Below are 18699 nucleotides of genomic sequence, written 5' to 3' on the forward strand. Positions count from 1 at the left end.
TATATAAGTATTTATATTATATATTTTCCCATGAGTTATTTAAATTGATTATTTTTTTATCGATCGAATACAAAAAAAAAATTCAAATTTTCATTTATCTTACGGAAATTTCCTTCAGGAAACAGGAAGTTTAATATTGGAAATAAAAGATGCAACAACGTCTGACTCATGTTAACAAAATTAATATTTGATGGTTGATTTTTATTTTATGGTTTCTTTTTTTTCTTCCACGTATCCAACGAGTCCAAGCTTCTCGACTTTTTAATATCAATGTATTTTTTAATTTCCTTAATGCGAATATCTTACTATGTCATATTTCTTATTATGAAAATCATGATTAGTAATCGAAATGATTACTTTGATATGTTTTCTATCGAAATTTATATAGAAAATAAATAAATATTATTTCAAAATTATAATTATAAATATCCTTCGGACGGGGGGGTTATTTTTATTATTCAATTAAAATTATACAAAATAACATATATAATAAACTATTACATAATGTTTTAGAATTTTTTAAAGAATAATAATACATTTTGTTGTCGACTTTTTAAATAACGATAATAAAATTGAAAAAACCCACCTCCTTGCCCCATAGCTTCATTATATTAAAAAAAAATGTCATGTATTTGTTACAGTTAATACAAATATAACGAGATTACAAAATATTGCAACAGCATCTTCGAAAGTAACGATTCATATCGAATATCACATATTATTCATTAAAAATCAAATGTATAATCATTTTCCATAGTTATATTTCGTATCCATTTTCAATATCGCAAATTGTAGATTCTTCATTTTATTTTCTAAGACGGTTATACGATGAAGAGAAAGTTCCACAGGTATGAGTCACCTGAAGGAATCAATATTGCAACTGGCCGAGTAAGTTCCCTCCACGACACTTCTCATTAAAACATTGTGTTACAATCGGTAAACACAAACATATCTAATGTATCTATGCCGAATAAAAATTCAATTGAAAATCTTTCGATAAACGATTGACTTACGCGCGAATCGATTATTATTATTATAATATCTTTTTTGTTTTTTTTTTCTATAATCATAAGAAAATAATTTAATGAATATTATATTGTAATATTAAAATTTTGTGTATGTTGTTTTTAAATTATATTCAAATCGATCACGTGTCATCAAGGTAATACCAAAGAAAATAAGAAACCTCTTTCGATCGTTAAAAAAATATCCTTTAATATTTTCTAATAAAATATACCTGTTCCGATACAAAAATAGAGATGTAGAAAAAATAAGAGAGAGAGAGAGAGAGAGAGAGAGAGAAAGAAATAAGATAATCGAGGAAAAGAAATTTCATTAACACGATCGAGTCAACGTACTTGAAGTAAAATTAATCAATCACCGATCACAATCTAAATTGTTCTCCAGTTATTTTTTTTTTTCCTTTTTTTTTTTTTATATATATGTTCACTCGTACGACCTAAAGAAAAGAAGTAACGAGACGAAGTCACATAAAACTAATCAATATTCTAACCATGATTTATTAAGGAAGACGATGACGTTAAATATTTCAATTTCCTTACGTGCTCTTCTCTCCATTATATGACATTTACCGATTATCTTTTAAAAACGTTTGGATAATACTAACGGAGATAATATAATTGTATTAAGAATTTTTTCTATGGAAGAAACAAAAAAATAAAATAAACAAAAAAATAAAACAAAAGGTTAATAAACGTTAATTGTAATAAATATATAATATATAAGAACGTGTTAATTATTCGTTAATTAAAAGCTGATGCAAACAAAATTATTCTTATTAGATTGTTGCCAATTAAAATGGAATATAAATAAAAAGTATAAATTAGAAAAATGAAAGAAAAAAAAGCAGAAAAAAAAAACAAAAAAAATATATATATATGTAAATAAACAAACAAACAAGAAAACGCATCGTATGGAAACAAGTCGAACAAGTTGAATAGTTGCAACGTAGTGTATTGAATTTTGTTGTTGTCCTATACTTCTAGGAAAATAATCTAGTAGTCTACGACGACTATTACTATACTTTGAGATAGTAGGTACATGTTACAACTGTAAATCGTTATTATTATTATACATAAAACATGACACACAGGAGGGTAATAACATCTAACACGACGAATCCGATTGCATATTCAATCTTTCGATAACAGAATTGAAGATGAAAAATATCGATATCGATAACGAATGTCTGCTCGCGTGATCTTACTATGATGATGATTTTGCATTGCATTGTTTTCATGATTAACCGATATAGTCATATCGAACAATCTCATACTGACAAACAGCTGACAATTCTTAAACGTGGTCAAACAATACAAATTCTCATTTGTCAAAAAGGATTATTCATTTTTTGTTTTGTTTTCACACTTTTTAAATTATTAGATTTGTTTTTAGATTGGTAAGGCCATAACTTTGTTAACTTTTCTTTACAATTTAATAATAAAAAATCAATTTTAATTAATTTGGAATATTATTTAGAAAAAACTTTTCAGCTAATTTTGTATTTATGAGAATCGTTAGTTTTTTTTTTTTTTTACAAAAAGAAACAATATTAATCGTATATATTTGTGTGCGAAAAAATCGAAAGAAATGAATTACATGGGGAGGAAAAAAAATGAAATTAATTCTTTTACAGAAGTTTAACGGTCAATTTTCTTTCATTTATAAATGAAAACAAGTTCATATGAGTTTTGTATATGATTTAATGCGTACTACGTAGTCATCGATATTTTACGAGGACACAAGTTACGTTTAACAAAAAGTTTTCTTAAAAACAGGAATGGATGTAAGTTTAAAAATTTTCTATGCATTTTAACGGTGAAACAATAATAAGAAGTTTACGTAACTTTCTATAATAAGTATTGTTAATAGATATTTTTTAATTCTATCATATTTTATTTTATTTCTTATCGTTCTTGATATCCTTGAAAATGTTTAACCATAACGATTCGCATTCTAACTTACCTTAACAGGATACACGTTACCTTGAAGTTTTAATACGTCATATGTATATAATGTTTAATATCGATCATTCACGCATATATGATGCATTTAATTTATACATTTTCTTTCGTAATTTATCGATAATAATAAAGAAACGTGTAAAAAATTTCATATATCATCGATTGGATCGATTTAATTGTTAATTTACCGTTTAATTATACCGACACTTTTCTTATTCAATTATAATTCTTGTATACATTACTTGAACACTACATAGAAATGATAATTAAAACAATTAACATTGAAACGTTCGTTGTTACAACGGTAAGAAAAAAACAAACCATCAATTATTATAATAAAATTACAAATTGTCTATACAATTGTTAAGTTTAACAATAATTTTTGTGGTGGGTTAATTGGAAAATAAGATTTGACAAGTAGTCGAGCTTGAAAGAAAATAAAAATGATTGTTTATTTTAGATACAAATGTAATGATCAATGTTAAAAGTTAATAATGATTGTATATTTTAGATACAAATGTAATAATCAATATTAAAAGTTAATAATGATTGTATATTTTAGATACAAATGTAATAATTAATGTTAAAAGTTAATAATGATCGTATATTTTAGATACAAATCTATAATCAATGTTAAAAGTTAATAATGATCGTATATTTTAGATATAAATGTAATAATTAATGTTAAAAGTTAATAATGATCGTATATTTTGAATACAAATGTAATAATCAATATTAAAAGTTAATAATGATCGTATATTTTAGATACAAATGTAATAATCAATGTGTTAAAAGTTAATAATGATCGTATATTTTAGATACAAATGTAATAATCAATCTGTTAAAAGTTAATAATGATCGTAGAATTTTGTCATCGTCATTCAATGGGTTATGATTTTGCAGACCAACAAAATGGATCGCAGGTGTTCGAGGATGCCGATGCTCGAAGTACAGGAAGATGGCGAGGAGAAACTGGTTTGTTGGCGACCCCGCCTGATGGACGTTTCACTAAACAAAACGTTGGTCCACTTACGTTCGAAATGCCGAAGGTTCCGGTTATTTTTGTACTCGGTTAGTTTACCACCAATTATATTATATATTATTATCATCATTTTTAATATTTTTCAAGTTATACTTCTTTTCGCGCGCGTTTTGGAAAGTGAAGTTAAATGCGACCGAAAAATCGACACCACGAAGTTGTCGATATCTAAAATGCGCGGGAAAATTGAAATTATTTTTGAGGTTATATTCGTTTTGATACGCTAAAGAAGTATAACTTAGCATCTTACGTGTGTACATAAGTATACACATCAGTTTTTTTTATTATTTTACGATTATAAAATCGATATAAAAAAAAACAAAAAATAATCGAATCATTTGTTTATCAGGTGGTCCAGGTAGTGGTAAGGTGACACACTGTGATAATTTGATGCAAGAGAGGAAAGGTATAACGCATATCAACATGATGGACCTTCTTCAACAATATGCACTTGGAAACGGTGAATATGTTTGATTTATCGATTAGATTTTCAGATTAAACATTTAATACACAATTATTTAATTTAAGAGATTAAAAAAAGAAGATTACCTTATACTTACTTTGATTTAAATTGATCATTACGAAGTAACATTTTTCCTTGAATAATTCGGATTTTAATCCTTACGATTTTTCTGTGTTAATGTTTAACTATTTTTCATTAAAAAAAATAAAAGAAAAAGAAAGGAAAAGAATTTGGAGCGAAGGAAGGTTGGAAAAATTGATAAGCGTATATATGCGACTATAGAATTCAAAGAATTCAATTTTTGATCCTGAATACAGATATGCAAGATTTCGGTCAACTCAGCAGTAAAACGGTATCGGAAGTTCTCATGTTAGAAATGAAAATGTCTCCAGAGGCCAAAGTATTTCTCGTCAGTGGATATCCGCGAAATATGCGGGACGTAGTAGAATATGCTGAAAAGGTAAAATGTTTAATACAATTGTTGTTGTGCTTTTTTTTTCTTTTTTTTTTTCGTTATTCAGTTCTATTTTCCTTTTTTTCGTTTCAATAACGTAGAAAGATATGAATAATTGAATAGTTCTTAACGATCATCGTTTTAGTATGTACCATTACGATGGTAATATTTGTTCTGTAACTTTCCTTACATACATATTGACCTATTGACCTGACTTATGATCCTATTGTAATCCATTATAATATATTCAAGTTAGAACTTATGTGTTTATGTGTGTGTTAGTAATCAGTAGACACAGTGTATAGTAAGTTAATTGCTATTTAAGTGATAATTCAATACTTGTCTGTAAGTTCAAAGACTCAACAAGTACTTAAAGTGAAAAATCGCGTGATGGGTATTACAACCTATTCCATTTTTCATAGATATTATTCTTTCATTCGATAATAAAGATCATTTTCATAGTGAATTTATTAATTATCTTGTTACTAATGTTGATTAATATATCAAACGTTGTAATTAATTTCATAGATAAAAATCGTCAACGGTGTTATTCTTGTCTCATGGAGACAGGAAGTTCTCGAAAGACAAATCGATTTTGGTGCTCAGCTCGGTCATGTAATTATCGGATTAGCTAGAATGGAATTACACAATTTTTACAGAAACGTCATGCCCGTTGTGGAATACTTCGATCAAAGTGGCATGCTCTATGAGGTTAGATGATATAATTATCTTATACATTATCTTTTTTTTCTTTTGTGAAATAAAATAAAAATCAAACTTATGTTCATATCAAATTGATACGATCATTTGTATAAGCGTGATTAGAATATATAATATAATTATTGTATGTATAATCTCGAATGAATTTATTTCTAAATTTTAATCGTTAATTAAATTTTAATCCCAATTATTATTTTCATTATTATGTGATTTGTTTGTTTTTTTTATTTTTTTTGGTTCGATCTTGTTATATATTGAAATGAATAAAATCTATTCCCGATTTCAAAGGTAAACGGAGAACGAAATCCCAATGAAGTTTTTATTGATTTTCGAGAAGCTGTTATGAGAATTTTAGGATTACCTACAACGGACGAGGAAGATAAGAAAATGGTTCAACCTTTTGAAGCAGAAGTAAGTTTATATAAGAGTAATAGGAAATAAATGAATGAATAATATGAATAATAATAAATGAGATATAATATGTTTAATCAAATTGAAATGATTTTGATAAAGGTTAAAGTAGAAAGGAGAGAAGAAACAATTTCTAGAACACCAACGCCAAAGGATCAAGTAGTTGTAGTTGAAATGACCGAACCACCAACTGAAATAGATACTAAAGCATCTAAAACTGCTGTTAAACCTCGAAAAGGTTTACCAGCATTTATATGGGTAATAGGTAAGTATTTAAAAAAACATTCTTAACCTTCTTATTTAAATAAAAATAAAAAACAAATTTTATAATATTTATCTCTTATAACAAAAGTTATTTTTCATTTTTGATAAGGTGGACCTGGTAGCAATAAAGCTGTTTTATGTAGTCACGCGGTTCAAAATATGCCAGGATGGGTTCATATTAGTTTGGGAGGATTGTTAAGAGGAATGGCATCAACAAATACAACAGTTAGCGAAGCAATAGTAGCTGGCGAAATGGTATCTCAAGATATCGTAATGCCATTGGTCGAACAACAAGTACTTTTGAATCGTGATACAGATGGTATAGTCATCGATGGATATCCAAGAGATTTGAATCAAGTTCAAGAATTCGAGAACAAAGTAAAATATATTTTCTATACGTATTTAATAATAATTTAATTTCATATTAAATATATATAATTTAATATATATTGAAATATGGGGAATTGTAATTTTTAGTTCGGACAAGAACCACCGTTAATATTGTTGGATTGTTCGAAACTTCAACTCGGTAAAGGGAGATTAGATGACAGTGTATCAGCATTCAGAAAAAGATTAGAATTATTTCGTGAAATGTCATTGCCTATGTTGAAAACATTGGACAATGATAATCGATTAGTAATCGTACGTTTAACAATTTATTTATTAATTGAGATACAATTTAGAGAAAAAAAATGAGATATTTTTGTTGTTGTTATTATTATTTTTATTTAGATTGACGGTGACACGGACGTGCCAAGTGTAAAAGAAGATTTTTCCCAAGCTTTGTTTCAATTAATGCGACGTGCTAGACGAAAGGAGGAAGACAATCCACATGGACCAGAATCGCCTAAGTTTCAAGAAAATGGTGACAACGTAGACCCAAACTTGGCAGTTCCCGTTGACATCAACGGGACTCAGGATATAGAAGGACAGAAACATCATGGTGGTCATAATATAGCGAATGGTGTCCCTAGGCAAATGCTTAACAACGGTGTATCTGATCAAGTGAGCAAGACGATAGATAAAGTGGAAAACTTAAATGGCGTCGTAGTTCAAGGTCAGATTACAATGTTTTATAATATCGAGACAAAACTTTTCCATACGTTTTGTTCAAATTATAATGGGATTTTTCTAAACTAATCACAAAATGAAGGACAATTAATCACGTATTCTCGGGTTGTAGGGTAAAAGAGTATAATAATACCCTAACATATTTTTATTTGTATTTTATATTGTATATAATATTTAATTTTTTGTTTTACTAATTTTTAAATTTATAATTATACATTGTTTTTTTTATTAATAACTATATTATATAATTATTTTAATATATTAAATTTATTAATACTCTTTTACTCTTCTAGTAGATATATATATATTTATAATTAATTGTTAACTATGAATATATATTATATTTTTTTAGGAGTCACCAACATGACGAATGGCGTATTGAACAATGCCAAGAAATTGAATCAAAATGGTGGAATCCGACAAAATGGAATAACCAACGGGACGACGCATATGTTACAAAATGGTGTGGCGCATTTAGCTAATGGTATAATTCCAGGTAACAATAAGGTAGCACCAAGTATACAAAATTATTTATCTAACAATACGAAAGATCCTTTAAGAAAAATGTACAACGAGGTTGAAGGATACCAAGAAAATCTCCATATATAATGTTACGATGAATAGACGAAAAAATATTGATTAAATTTCTAAATATAGTATAGTATATAGATAAGACTTTCTTTTTTTTATATATATATATATAATATATAATATATACTAGCATTTAATTCATAAAGAAATATCAATTAACTTAAAGATTCTCTATCGGTTACGTGCCTTAAACATGACAACAACATTTCTAGATAAATTTAATCCTATGAGATGTTGTTAGTAAGTACGTGGCTTTTTATACGCACTGATAATCTGTAAATAAGATTTAATAAGTGATGATAAGTTCCCCTGAACAAAAAAAAAAACAGAAAAAAACATATCTACATATTAACAATTCTCTATCTATCTCTATCTCTCTCTCTTTCTTATGATTAATTACATTTAAAAATCGTCATAATATCTCATTTATGTTCGAATAAAAAAGAAACAATCTATAGATATATAAATATATATTGATTATTCGTAATTTTACGTGAAAATCAAAACGTTAAGTATCATAAAAATCGTAAAATATTTTTACTTCTTAATTTTTATCGATTATTATCATTTCTCTCGACTTTTTCTATGCACTTTTAAATGAAAAACAATACAATCAAAATATATTTTATCTATTTATTAATATTTATCTCGTATACCATAATATTATTATTATTATTCGTATAGCACTGCAGAAAAAAAAGAACCCAAAAAAAAATAATATTTTCTTCAATCGATGACAATTTAACACGATCGAATATTTTCGCGCGATTAGTCGTGCACGATGATTAAAATTAATGTGAAACGAACGATAAGTTATTATAAATATATTAGAGAAAAAAAAACACACATATAAACACATATACATATCTACACACAAACGTTATTAAATGAATGAATAAATTAACGATAAATATGCGACTTATCATTAACGGATTCTCTTTTTGACGTAAGGAGGTTCGTAAGATTTAATTAAACTATATTATATATAGTACAATAAAAAAAAAACAATTTCCTGAATTTTTAATAGCATATCACATATTTGTTTTCGTAAAAAAAGACACGTGTGGCTGGTATCCCCAAGTGTGTCAAATTAATACTCGTATATACAGAGATACATAATTTGTTTAACAAAATGGAAAAAAAAAAAAAGAAAGAAAATATCAAGAGAAAATAGAAAAAAAATAAAAAAAGAAGAAAAAAAAAAAAGAAATAAAACAAAAAAATAAAAACAAGACGACAAATGAATAAACATAGTAAATAATAAAAATATACGCGTTGATCGTGCGAGAAAGAGTATGTATATACATACATTATTTTACCCATAGATATTACAAAATATATATATTGATTAATAATTATAAAAAATATTTAAACCGAATCAAAAAATACAGAAAAAGAAAAAGTCTCTATTTTCAATGATCGATTGATAAAAAATATATATGATATGTGAAGGGACGTGTGAGATAAAAATTGAAGTATGCGTGGGAAAGATAGTATGAAAGTATTATAATAGTATGCAAGCGAAATGTAAGGGTGGCAACCTAATAACGTAAACAACTGAATAGGATTAAAAAAGAATTAAAAGGATTAACAAAGGGATCAAAAGAAATGAAGGTTTAAAAAAGCAGTCAGCGTCTAGTCAGTAGTAGTCAAGTAGCGAACACGTATTACTGTATAAATATTTTTGTATTTCATTTATTAGAATATATTGCATTTCCGTGAAGAAAGATTTTTTTCCTCTTATCTATATTATATTTATATATATTTAATTTTCCTATATATTATATATTATATATGTTACCGTCAAAACCGTAATTCCTCGGCATTACTAGCAATGACTGATTTCCGGCTTTGACGGTAACATATATATATCCTATATATTTTCTTCCATATACACAATTTATTTAAGTTTCTTTTTTTTCTCTACAAAAACTCATCTGTTTTTAGGTTCATTCAGTAAAAGTATACTACCTGCTTGCCTATTACCTATATTTAAAAATGAACAAACATATACACATCAATACATTTACTTAATAGTTCCCACATATACCATCAGGATGCAAAAACCTAAACTATACAGCACGTGTTTTTTTTTTATGACTTACATACTAATCGAAATATCAAATGATGTAATCGACTATCAAGGCTAGTGATTATTATTGCATAAATGCCTGAAATCTAAGGGTTGCATTGGTACGAAATAAAATGATCGTGCATTTCGTAAATTGTACGAAATTTCGAATGATTTAATACCATTTTCGCATAATTACGATCATAATTCTTCGTTAAATAAATACGAGGACTTTTCTCTTAAATTATATATATATTTTTTTATTATTTATTAATGTGTCGAGTTTATAAAATTCAAATAAATTGTTAACGTTGTTGCACTCAACTGAAAAAAAATAAAAAAGAAGGAAATGAAACCAATGTTTATATGGAAAAAAAAGGGGATAAATTATTATTACGAATTGGTAAGTATAGTGTAAACGATTTATTTTGTTAGTACGTACATTTGCGCCAGCACAAAAACAACAAAAGGAAAAAAGAAAACCAAAATTAACAAGTTATTATAAAAATGTGATATTAGAAACAACGAATATCCCGATTTGAGACACTAGACACGTATATTTATTTATTTATTTATTTATTTACAACGCGCCAAATCGTGTGTCCGTCCATTTTGATTTGAAATAGTTTTAGATTTTTCTTAAACAAAAGACAATTGCCGATTTCGTTATTAATTGCAATTAAACATTTTTAGTAGGATAATATAATATATCTGTAGGCATAAATGACGCTTAAAAAATATCATTATCGAATTTAAATAATAAAATATCGATTGTTTTAAGTGAGCTGCACTTGTAATCTCGTAAATCTCCTGATTTATCCATTGTATGAAGAATTTGTTATTCGTAAAATATAACACAATACGGAACAAATTGAAAACATAACAATATTATAAATTTCAATCGTCATACTTAAATTCTGTATAATTTAACAAAATAAATTCTGTAACTTAATAATAGCACTGAAAACCGTAATAACCGTTACGACCAACCGGTTAACCTAAAAATATTTCGACGCCATTTTGGTTGCGCACGATCGAACGGGACTCACACTTTTTTACAATGTTAATTAAACGAATGTTTATATTTTTCTGTTTTTTTTTTTCCTTGTTTTTGTATTCTTTTTTATTTTTCTTTCGAAAAAATACTAACGTGTATCATTACTTTATCTCCTTATTTTTTTGATCATTTTTATTTTATGTTATTTGCTTTTTTTTCGGTTTTTTTGTTGATTTTTTGATGGAATTTTCATTAATTCCTGTATTATTTGTTATAATTTATATACAGAGCCTTGCCAATCCGGATTACCGTATATTAAACGGTATTTACAAGGCAGTGATTGAATTATCTGAGCAATATAAATGCTCGTCATGAAGATAGGCACTAAGTGACTCTTCGAAAAGTTCGTCCCGGACAAACGAATGATCGATAATTTTCTAATATATTTCGATCATGATAAATATTATAATTATATTAAATAATTCGCACGCGTGTATGTTGCAACTTATAAACAACGATTATCATCGATCTCTCTCTCTCTCTCTCTTTGTTTTTTCTTTTTTTTTTTTTTTATAAAAACGTTAACGAACAATTCTATGATTTATTTTCTCTATTGTAAAAAATAATATAATATTATTACATTTATGCGTAACATTTTGTTTATAAGCACGCAACATTTATTCTTTCTTTCTCTCTCTCTCTCTCTCTCTCTCATTCTCATTGCTACTTAACGTCTATCAAAATAGATCAAATTTATTTAATAACGTATTTGATTTTTTGAATATTTTTATATAGTACAGCGATCATTATTAAATCACTTTAATGAAAACATAACGCGTCCAAGATGATCGATTGAAAAATAATCTAACGAGTTGTTCGGAAAAAAATATGAAAACGTTAATTAAATGTTTAAATTTTAAATTAAATCGATGACAGAGTTAAATTATTCTTATCAGATAAGTCTCATTTTCTGTAAGTAAATATTTCTAATGTGTTTCATATTAGTGATAATAAGGATAGATAAATTTGTCCGATCGAGAACTATGTAATATATATACTATATATGTAATAAGAGTTGATTATGGTTAACTAGAAGAAGCAGATAAAAACGTATCTTTGTCTATTTGGGAAATGATTATCAGCCCAATATACAATTAACGATCTTATTTGATAGTTTTTTCTTCGCGAAAAATCTCTAGAAATAATTTTTAAAAAGACGCATGTTATATAAGGTTACCAGGAGAAATGTATAATTACAGAATATGAGTAAATATACGGATAGATTAAATATATATATATACGCGTATGTGTACGTGTATGGGTTTTGTGCATGTATGTATGCTTGCTTGCGTGAGTATATTTGTTAAAAAAGATATAAGATAATTTTTAAAAAAAATAAGATAGTAGATAATATAACAACAATTGCAGAAATAATTATAAACGAGCTTACATTCGTTGATTACGAACGAATTTTAACTATTACATATTGTTTTTTGTTTATTTGAAATTAATTCGATTAATTAATTTATTACTTTTTGTTAAGAGTCCGTTCGTTAATGAAATAATATCAAGTTCGTCTTCAATTGTTATCCGAGTAGAAAAAATCTTATTGAAAATTAAATTAGTTACGAAATAATTTTACAAATATTTTTCCACGAGATACGAAGAGATGGGGGATGATCGATTAAAAACTTTGTTTTTGGCACCGTATGTATGTATGTATATATGTTAATGTGTGCGTGCGTGTATATTATTATTATTATTTTTTACACAAGAGATCCGACGATTATGAAATTGGTATCGATATAAAAAAAAAAAAAAAGAAGAAAATTTGAACAAAATTATTATTAAATTATTATTTTTTATTATTCGTACAATTGTGTTAATATTATTTTTTTTTGTATTCACTCATCAGAAGAGACCATTTTCATAATCACCGAGTGGTATTATATAATATATCATATTTTAGTTTAGTTTTGTTTGTATTTTATCATAGATAATACGAATTCACATCGTTGGATTTTATTTTTTTAATCATAACGTTTGTCTTTTATTGATTTACGAAGAGCTTCTTTCCCATTTTTTGTTTAACATGCAAAGGAACTAACGTATATATATATATAAATCTCTCTCTCTCTCTCTCTCTCTTTCTTATGATTTTTTAAGTACAAAGATTCGTATATAAAGCATAATTTATTTTAAATAATTGTTTATATAACGTATCTTTTAAGAATATTATTATATCGATAACCTTGAATCATATCGACGTAAAAAAATTGTAATATTCTGTTAGTTTTTTCCTTTTTTTTTTTTTTTTTTCAATAGAATATTTAATTACAATAATTGTCGTACGATCATGCGTAATTTACTTCTCATCTTCGATGTTATTTTTTTTTTGTTTTTTTTTTTTTGTATTTATTACGCGTATAATTCAATTAATTTTTAATGAACAAATTCAAGGCAGCGTGATAATAATCGGCAATAGATTGTTTTTATTTTTTATCTTAACTCGTTCTCTCTTTGCAATAATTTAAATCATACATTATTATTATTATTATTATTATTATCATCATCATCGTCGTCGAATCGAAGTAATATTTTGTTTTGTTTTGTTATGTGTTATGATAGTTAAAAAATATTATTTAATGGTAAAGTTTAATAAATCGTGTCGATTGAATGAATTTTTGTATCTTCAAATTTAATTCATATATGTTATAATGTTAGAGTAATTATGGCTAGCAGTATCGGTTGTTCATTCAACCGTATTATAAGACGATAAATCATGAAAAATGATGCGAAGCATACAGATTAATCTGTATATATATATATATATATGTCTTTGTCATGTTATTTTAATTGTTTTGTGGCTGTACGTACTTATTTCGCAACGTTTAGTGAATTTGATTATATAATAAAATTATAATCTACATTTTAATCGTATTTCATCTATCAAAATGATCTTTCAATCATCATCATCATCATCATCTTATTATTTTGTCTATTATTCATTAAAAACGATAAGAGAGTATTGGTAAATGACGAATTTCGTTAACATTACCAATTAACAATCTCTTTTTATTTTTTTTCGAATACATATATATATATATATATGTGTGTGTATATTTTAATTGTTTCAAAATCATTAATGATTATCTCATTTTCTCGTAGAATTCGAGAATTTATTGGGATAAAAATGTGTTTGTTGATGTTTGATTTTCGATCTCGACCAATCGATTAGCTCGATTATTAATATTATTAATATTATTATTATTAGTGTCCGAGAAAATAAACTAACGTTTATTATTTTCGTTAATCATTTTTTTCGTTCATTGATTCATGTCGATTGACGAAGATCGATTTTTATCGAAGAAAATGATCGAGCATTTTAGGAAGTTACCACATCTTGAATTGATTTTTCTCAGGATCTTATGGAAGACGTACTTGACGGTGCTGATGCACATCTATTCAATTTACTATCAATTATGATCTCGTCACCATTGCTTATGTTGTATCGATATAGTTGTTTGTTAGGATACAACATCTCTTCTGGTCCATGGTGTCCCTTCATCACCTGTTATACATATATATGATTAATATTAAATTAATAATAATTACTATTACAGAGGCTGGTGTTGCATAATTTCTGTCAGATTTATGATCAAAAATTTATACTTTGATTAATAAACGCATTGTCAATTTCTAATGAAAAATATGACAGAAATAATGTTACGACAATATTATTAGGTTGAATCAAAAGTTCATGTGTCTTTTAAAAATATAATATTACCGAAGTATATTTTACAAAAAACAAAAGAAAAACAATCTATATAATGCAGTTTATAATACGACAAACGCACGAACTTTTGGTGTTTACTTTAATATTATTATTGTGATATATATAAAATTGTCTTATTTTTTTGTTAGATTTAAAATTAGTTTCTAGTTTACCTCGATAATTCATTGATATATACAGTGTGAGATAATTAAATTGATAAAAAGGAATCAAGCGATTGTCATTTAGGATTAATGGATTCGTGTATAAGGTTTCATTAAGTTATTTCACATTTATTAAAACACCGTTCAAGGAACCAAAAGTTCTGGAAAATAAATAATAAAAATTCATATTAGTTATTAAACAAATCTAGACTTACTTGATCAACGTAGAAGAGTCTCATCCTATTAGCAGGAATTTTCACCATAGATTCCAGTTTAGTTTTTAATTCGAAAACCGTTCTATATACATCTACCGATCGTACCTAAAAAATACAAACGAATACTTCTGTTTTTCTTATTTGAATATTTTGTTATTGATTTATATATATTACAAGATTATAAATATATTATATATTAAATAACTTAAAGAAAGATTGACACAAAATAGAATTAAAATGAGTAATTAAATACTTTAAAATACCTCAACTAGATCTCCATAAGTAAACGTCACCTTGACCCTCTTCTCAGGTGTTAGGTCAACGTGTACTAAGGGATCCAATTTCCCATGAATAGCCACAAGCTCGGAATACCTGGAAAATTGATTTTTATAATATATTAATTATTTCATTTACAACTAGGATAGGATAAGATGAAATACATTGTTAAAAAATCATATGAAGAATGAAATGAAAAGGGAATGAATTAAATATATCAAAGAAGAAAATGTTGTTGATCAATCAATCGTTTACCATTAACAGGGTTTTCTATATAAATCGAATTTAAATTTACCTTTCTGGTCTGTCAGCTTCCGGTTTGTCCATGTAGTAACGAATGAAGGCTCTTTCAGCGTCCTCGCGTTCTTGGGACGAAATTACACCGCCACCATTCAATGTCTCGACATTGGGAAGCCTTGCTATTAACAATTGACGTCTTTCGTGTTCCGTGTATTCTCGAGGACTCTTTTATATAAATAAAGAAAATAAAAGATATTTAACAAATGTATCTCACTTTTGTTTATTTATTTATTTATTCTTAACGAGACAAATAATTATCATATATCGTAGTTTGGGTAAAACAACTAAAATAAAATAAAACAAAATAAAAAAATATGAAAGATAAGATGATTATTTTCCATATGATTTACTCACTTCGAATAAAGGACAGCTGTGAATTCTTAAAGATTTCAATGCTGGAAATCTGGAAAGTCGTTCGACTTCGTCCCATGTTCCAAGTAAAGTTCCATTCATATTTAAGAACCTAAGCATCCTGAACGGATCGTGAGGCGATTGTACTTTATTATTACTTGATTCCGATTCCGATTCCGATCTATCGTAACTGACTTTGTTTTCAGTTATAATATGATTATTACCAGTTTCACCAACCGACATTCGTTCCTCTACATCAACGTTATTCATATTCTCATTATCTTGGGTACAATTATTGGGATCATCATTTTGTCTTAACAAATCATCACTATCGCGAATTAAATTACGATTATCTTCGAGTCTTAATGATCTAATTGGACATTCGGCTAATACAAGACTCTCCAAATTCGGAAAAACGTAACCCAATTTGGATATCTCGTTCCAAATTTCAACGGGATTACCAGTGAAGTGTAATTTTTTTAACGATCTATTAACGTTATCTCCCTTACGATAATCCAAATCAACAGTTTTGTATTCGTTCAAGGATAAATGTAATTCTTCGAGATTACGTAATAAACGTATCAAACCTTGAACAGTAGACCAGGATACTCTTGTACCATTCAACACGAGATTCCTCAATAAATCGTAATTACCATGTTTGATTTCCAATACTTCGGCTAAACAATTGAAGCTTAAATTAACGAACTTGATTTTGGGCATGTGTTGAAGTATACCAAATACTTCGGTCCATTGTGATAATTTGTTCTGTGCCAGATCCAATTCCTCAACGTTTTTACACTTGTTACGTAGTTTTTCATCGTCATTACCGGCACACTCGATATCGCAATCCTGTAGGACCAGCAAAGCTGGTACCGTGTGACGTGGTGATTTTTTTGGAATGAAGATACTAACTGAAAGAGCTGCTTTAGGTGAACCAGATTCTCCTTCGTCGTCCGTCAACGAACATTCCGTTGTTGAGCTACCGTATTTCAGCTCTAAGGCTTCCAATAACGACGGCATTCTTACAACATTCTGAAAGATAACCAAAAGAAAAATCATTTTTATAAGATTTATAGGGACCGACAACAAAAAATAACACAATCGTCATCCTTTTTGTTTTTTTTTCGGTTCTAATTTATTTTTATTTTAAATTAATTAATTTGTTTTTTAATTTTATTTTAAATTAATATAATTTTAAATTTAACAAATATCAATTGTTCGGATAGTCGAATAGTTGAACACTTTGAACTTGAAAATTATTATTAAATCTTATTTTTAAGAGATCCAAAATGTTAAACACTAATGGTTGCATTTAGGTTGGTTTAAGATTAAATACTGGTATATAACTTTAGAATTGTTTAGTTTGATTAGTTGGGTTTTTTAATCTTTCGTTAAATTATTTAATTTTATTTTGTTATCTTTGAATTTCTTTCAAACAAAATTATTTCTTATTACATGCAAGTAAAGAAACTAAACGTAGATACTAGATACGATTTTAAACAAGTTATTGTAAGTTTCGTTGAATAAAAGGAAATAAACGAACGTGGGGAGACAGGTGTTGAAAACAAAATTCATTTTCAACGATGACGACATCGATTTAACCAAACCCAAAAAAAATTCGATGGGATGAATCTGACGAAAATGAAATTTATCGAAGCAAGACAAATCATTGCATACATTTTTTCCTTATCTTTTTTTTTTACTGTTAAAACAATGCGTTAAAACTTTATCGATAAGTAAACGATATTATATTTGTTTTATTTCGTTTGTTCAAATATATTTTAACAAAGTATCGTTGATTATACAGTCGTTGTGTTTGTTATAGTGTAAACCTTGGAAATAATATGATGACGCCATTGATTGATCGATAACTACGTGATAATGATTTGTATTATTATCTCAAGTATACTTCTATATTATAAAAAGAAATGAATCTAGTTAAAATAAAATGATTAATATAATATATTGATCTTTATTATTATTGATCATATAAATCTAAATTTTTAGGATTGTATTTAATATTATATGAATCATCTCTTTATGCTGATATTCGCAATCAAGGGCACCTGAACTTGCCCTTGATTCGCTGATTCATACACGTAGTCCTTCCTACGAATAAAAGGTGCATACTTATTTGCCATGTTCGTTTCTTTTTTTTTCTTTTTCATTAACGCAAATGAAAACAAGAGTACGTAATTTTTAATAAAAATTAATTGGCTTCTTCTTCTTCTTCTTCTTATGCGAGTTATGTGTATATATATATGTATATGTATGTATATACGTGACGCAGATAGTTTAATTTCATGACAGACTAAAATAGATGAATTTCACGATAAAATCGAGTTAACATTCTTCTCGAGGGAACGAGTTAACCTTTTGCATTTCTAAATCATAAAGACTATGTACCATATTATTATTGTTTTATATTTTGTTTTGTTTGTTAAAAGAAATGCAAAATGAAATATTAATAATTAGTTAATATAATTAACTAGAGATTATGTATTTTTAAAACTGTTAAGTATTACTCCTGAAAATTAATCTTTAAAATAAGTTAAT

At 26.8% G+C, this 18699-nt stretch overlaps 2 protein-coding genes across 2 annotated transcripts in view; one reads left to right on the forward strand and one right to left on the reverse strand.

Annotated features, from left to right (window-relative positions):
* The first annotated feature begins 3802 nt into the window (after positions 1-3802).
* LOC106783581 (adenylate kinase isoenzyme 5) lies at positions 3803-9718 on the forward strand. Its single transcript, XM_014742236.1, has 10 exons — positions 3803-4055; positions 4373-4483; positions 4804-4946; positions 5469-5651; positions 5949-6071; positions 6174-6336; positions 6445-6713; positions 6813-6977; positions 7068-7392; positions 7759-9718. Exons 1-10 carry the CDS (start codon positions 3839-3841, stop codon positions 8013-8015), a joined length of 1956 nt encoding a protein of 651 aa, XP_014597722.1. The 5' UTR covers positions 3803-3838; the 3' UTR covers positions 8016-9718.
* Positions 9719-13504: 3786 nt separating this feature from the next.
* LOC106783582 (tubulin-specific chaperone cofactor E-like protein) overlaps positions 13505-18699 on the reverse strand; it is a 16850-nt gene continuing 11655 nt past the window's right edge. Inside the window, exons 2-6 of the mRNA XM_014742238.1 lie at positions 16147-17175; positions 15788-15957; positions 15480-15588; positions 15217-15321; positions 13505-14636 (exon numbers count right to left, since the gene is read on the reverse strand). Of these exons, the coding sequence (XP_014597724.1) occupies positions 14484-14636; positions 15217-15321; positions 15480-15588; positions 15788-15957; positions 16147-17163 (1554 nt within the window). The 5' untranslated portion in view covers positions 17164-17175 and the 3' untranslated portion in view covers positions 13505-14483. The remainder of the gene's footprint in view (positions 14637-15216; positions 15322-15479; positions 15589-15787; positions 15958-16146; positions 17176-18699) is intronic.

The sequence above is a fragment of the Polistes canadensis genome, unplaced genomic scaffold (assembly GCF_001313835.1).
Source record: "Polistes canadensis isolate GaletaPanama2010 unplaced genomic scaffold, ASM131383v1 scaffold_23, whole genome shotgun sequence".
In the NCBI taxonomy this organism is placed as follows: Eukaryota; Metazoa; Arthropoda; class Insecta; order Hymenoptera; family Vespidae; genus Polistes; species Polistes canadensis.

What these genes read in the sequence shown, in the direction of transcription:
- LOC106783581 (XM_014742236.1), top strand. Translation starts at nt 3,839, where the DNA reads ATGATCGTAGAATTTTGTCATCGTCATTCAATGGGTTATGATTTTGCA. An exon ending in TTCAACCTTTTGAAGCAGAA is followed by an intron (nt 6,072 to 6,173) that starts GTAAGTTTATAT and finishes ATTTTGATAAAG; the next exon opens with GTTAAAGTAGAAAGGAGAGA. An exon ending in TTCAAGAATTCGAGAACAAA is followed by an intron (nt 6,714 to 6,812) that starts GTAAAATATATT and finishes TGTAATTTTTAG; the next exon opens with TTCGGACAAGAACCACCGTT.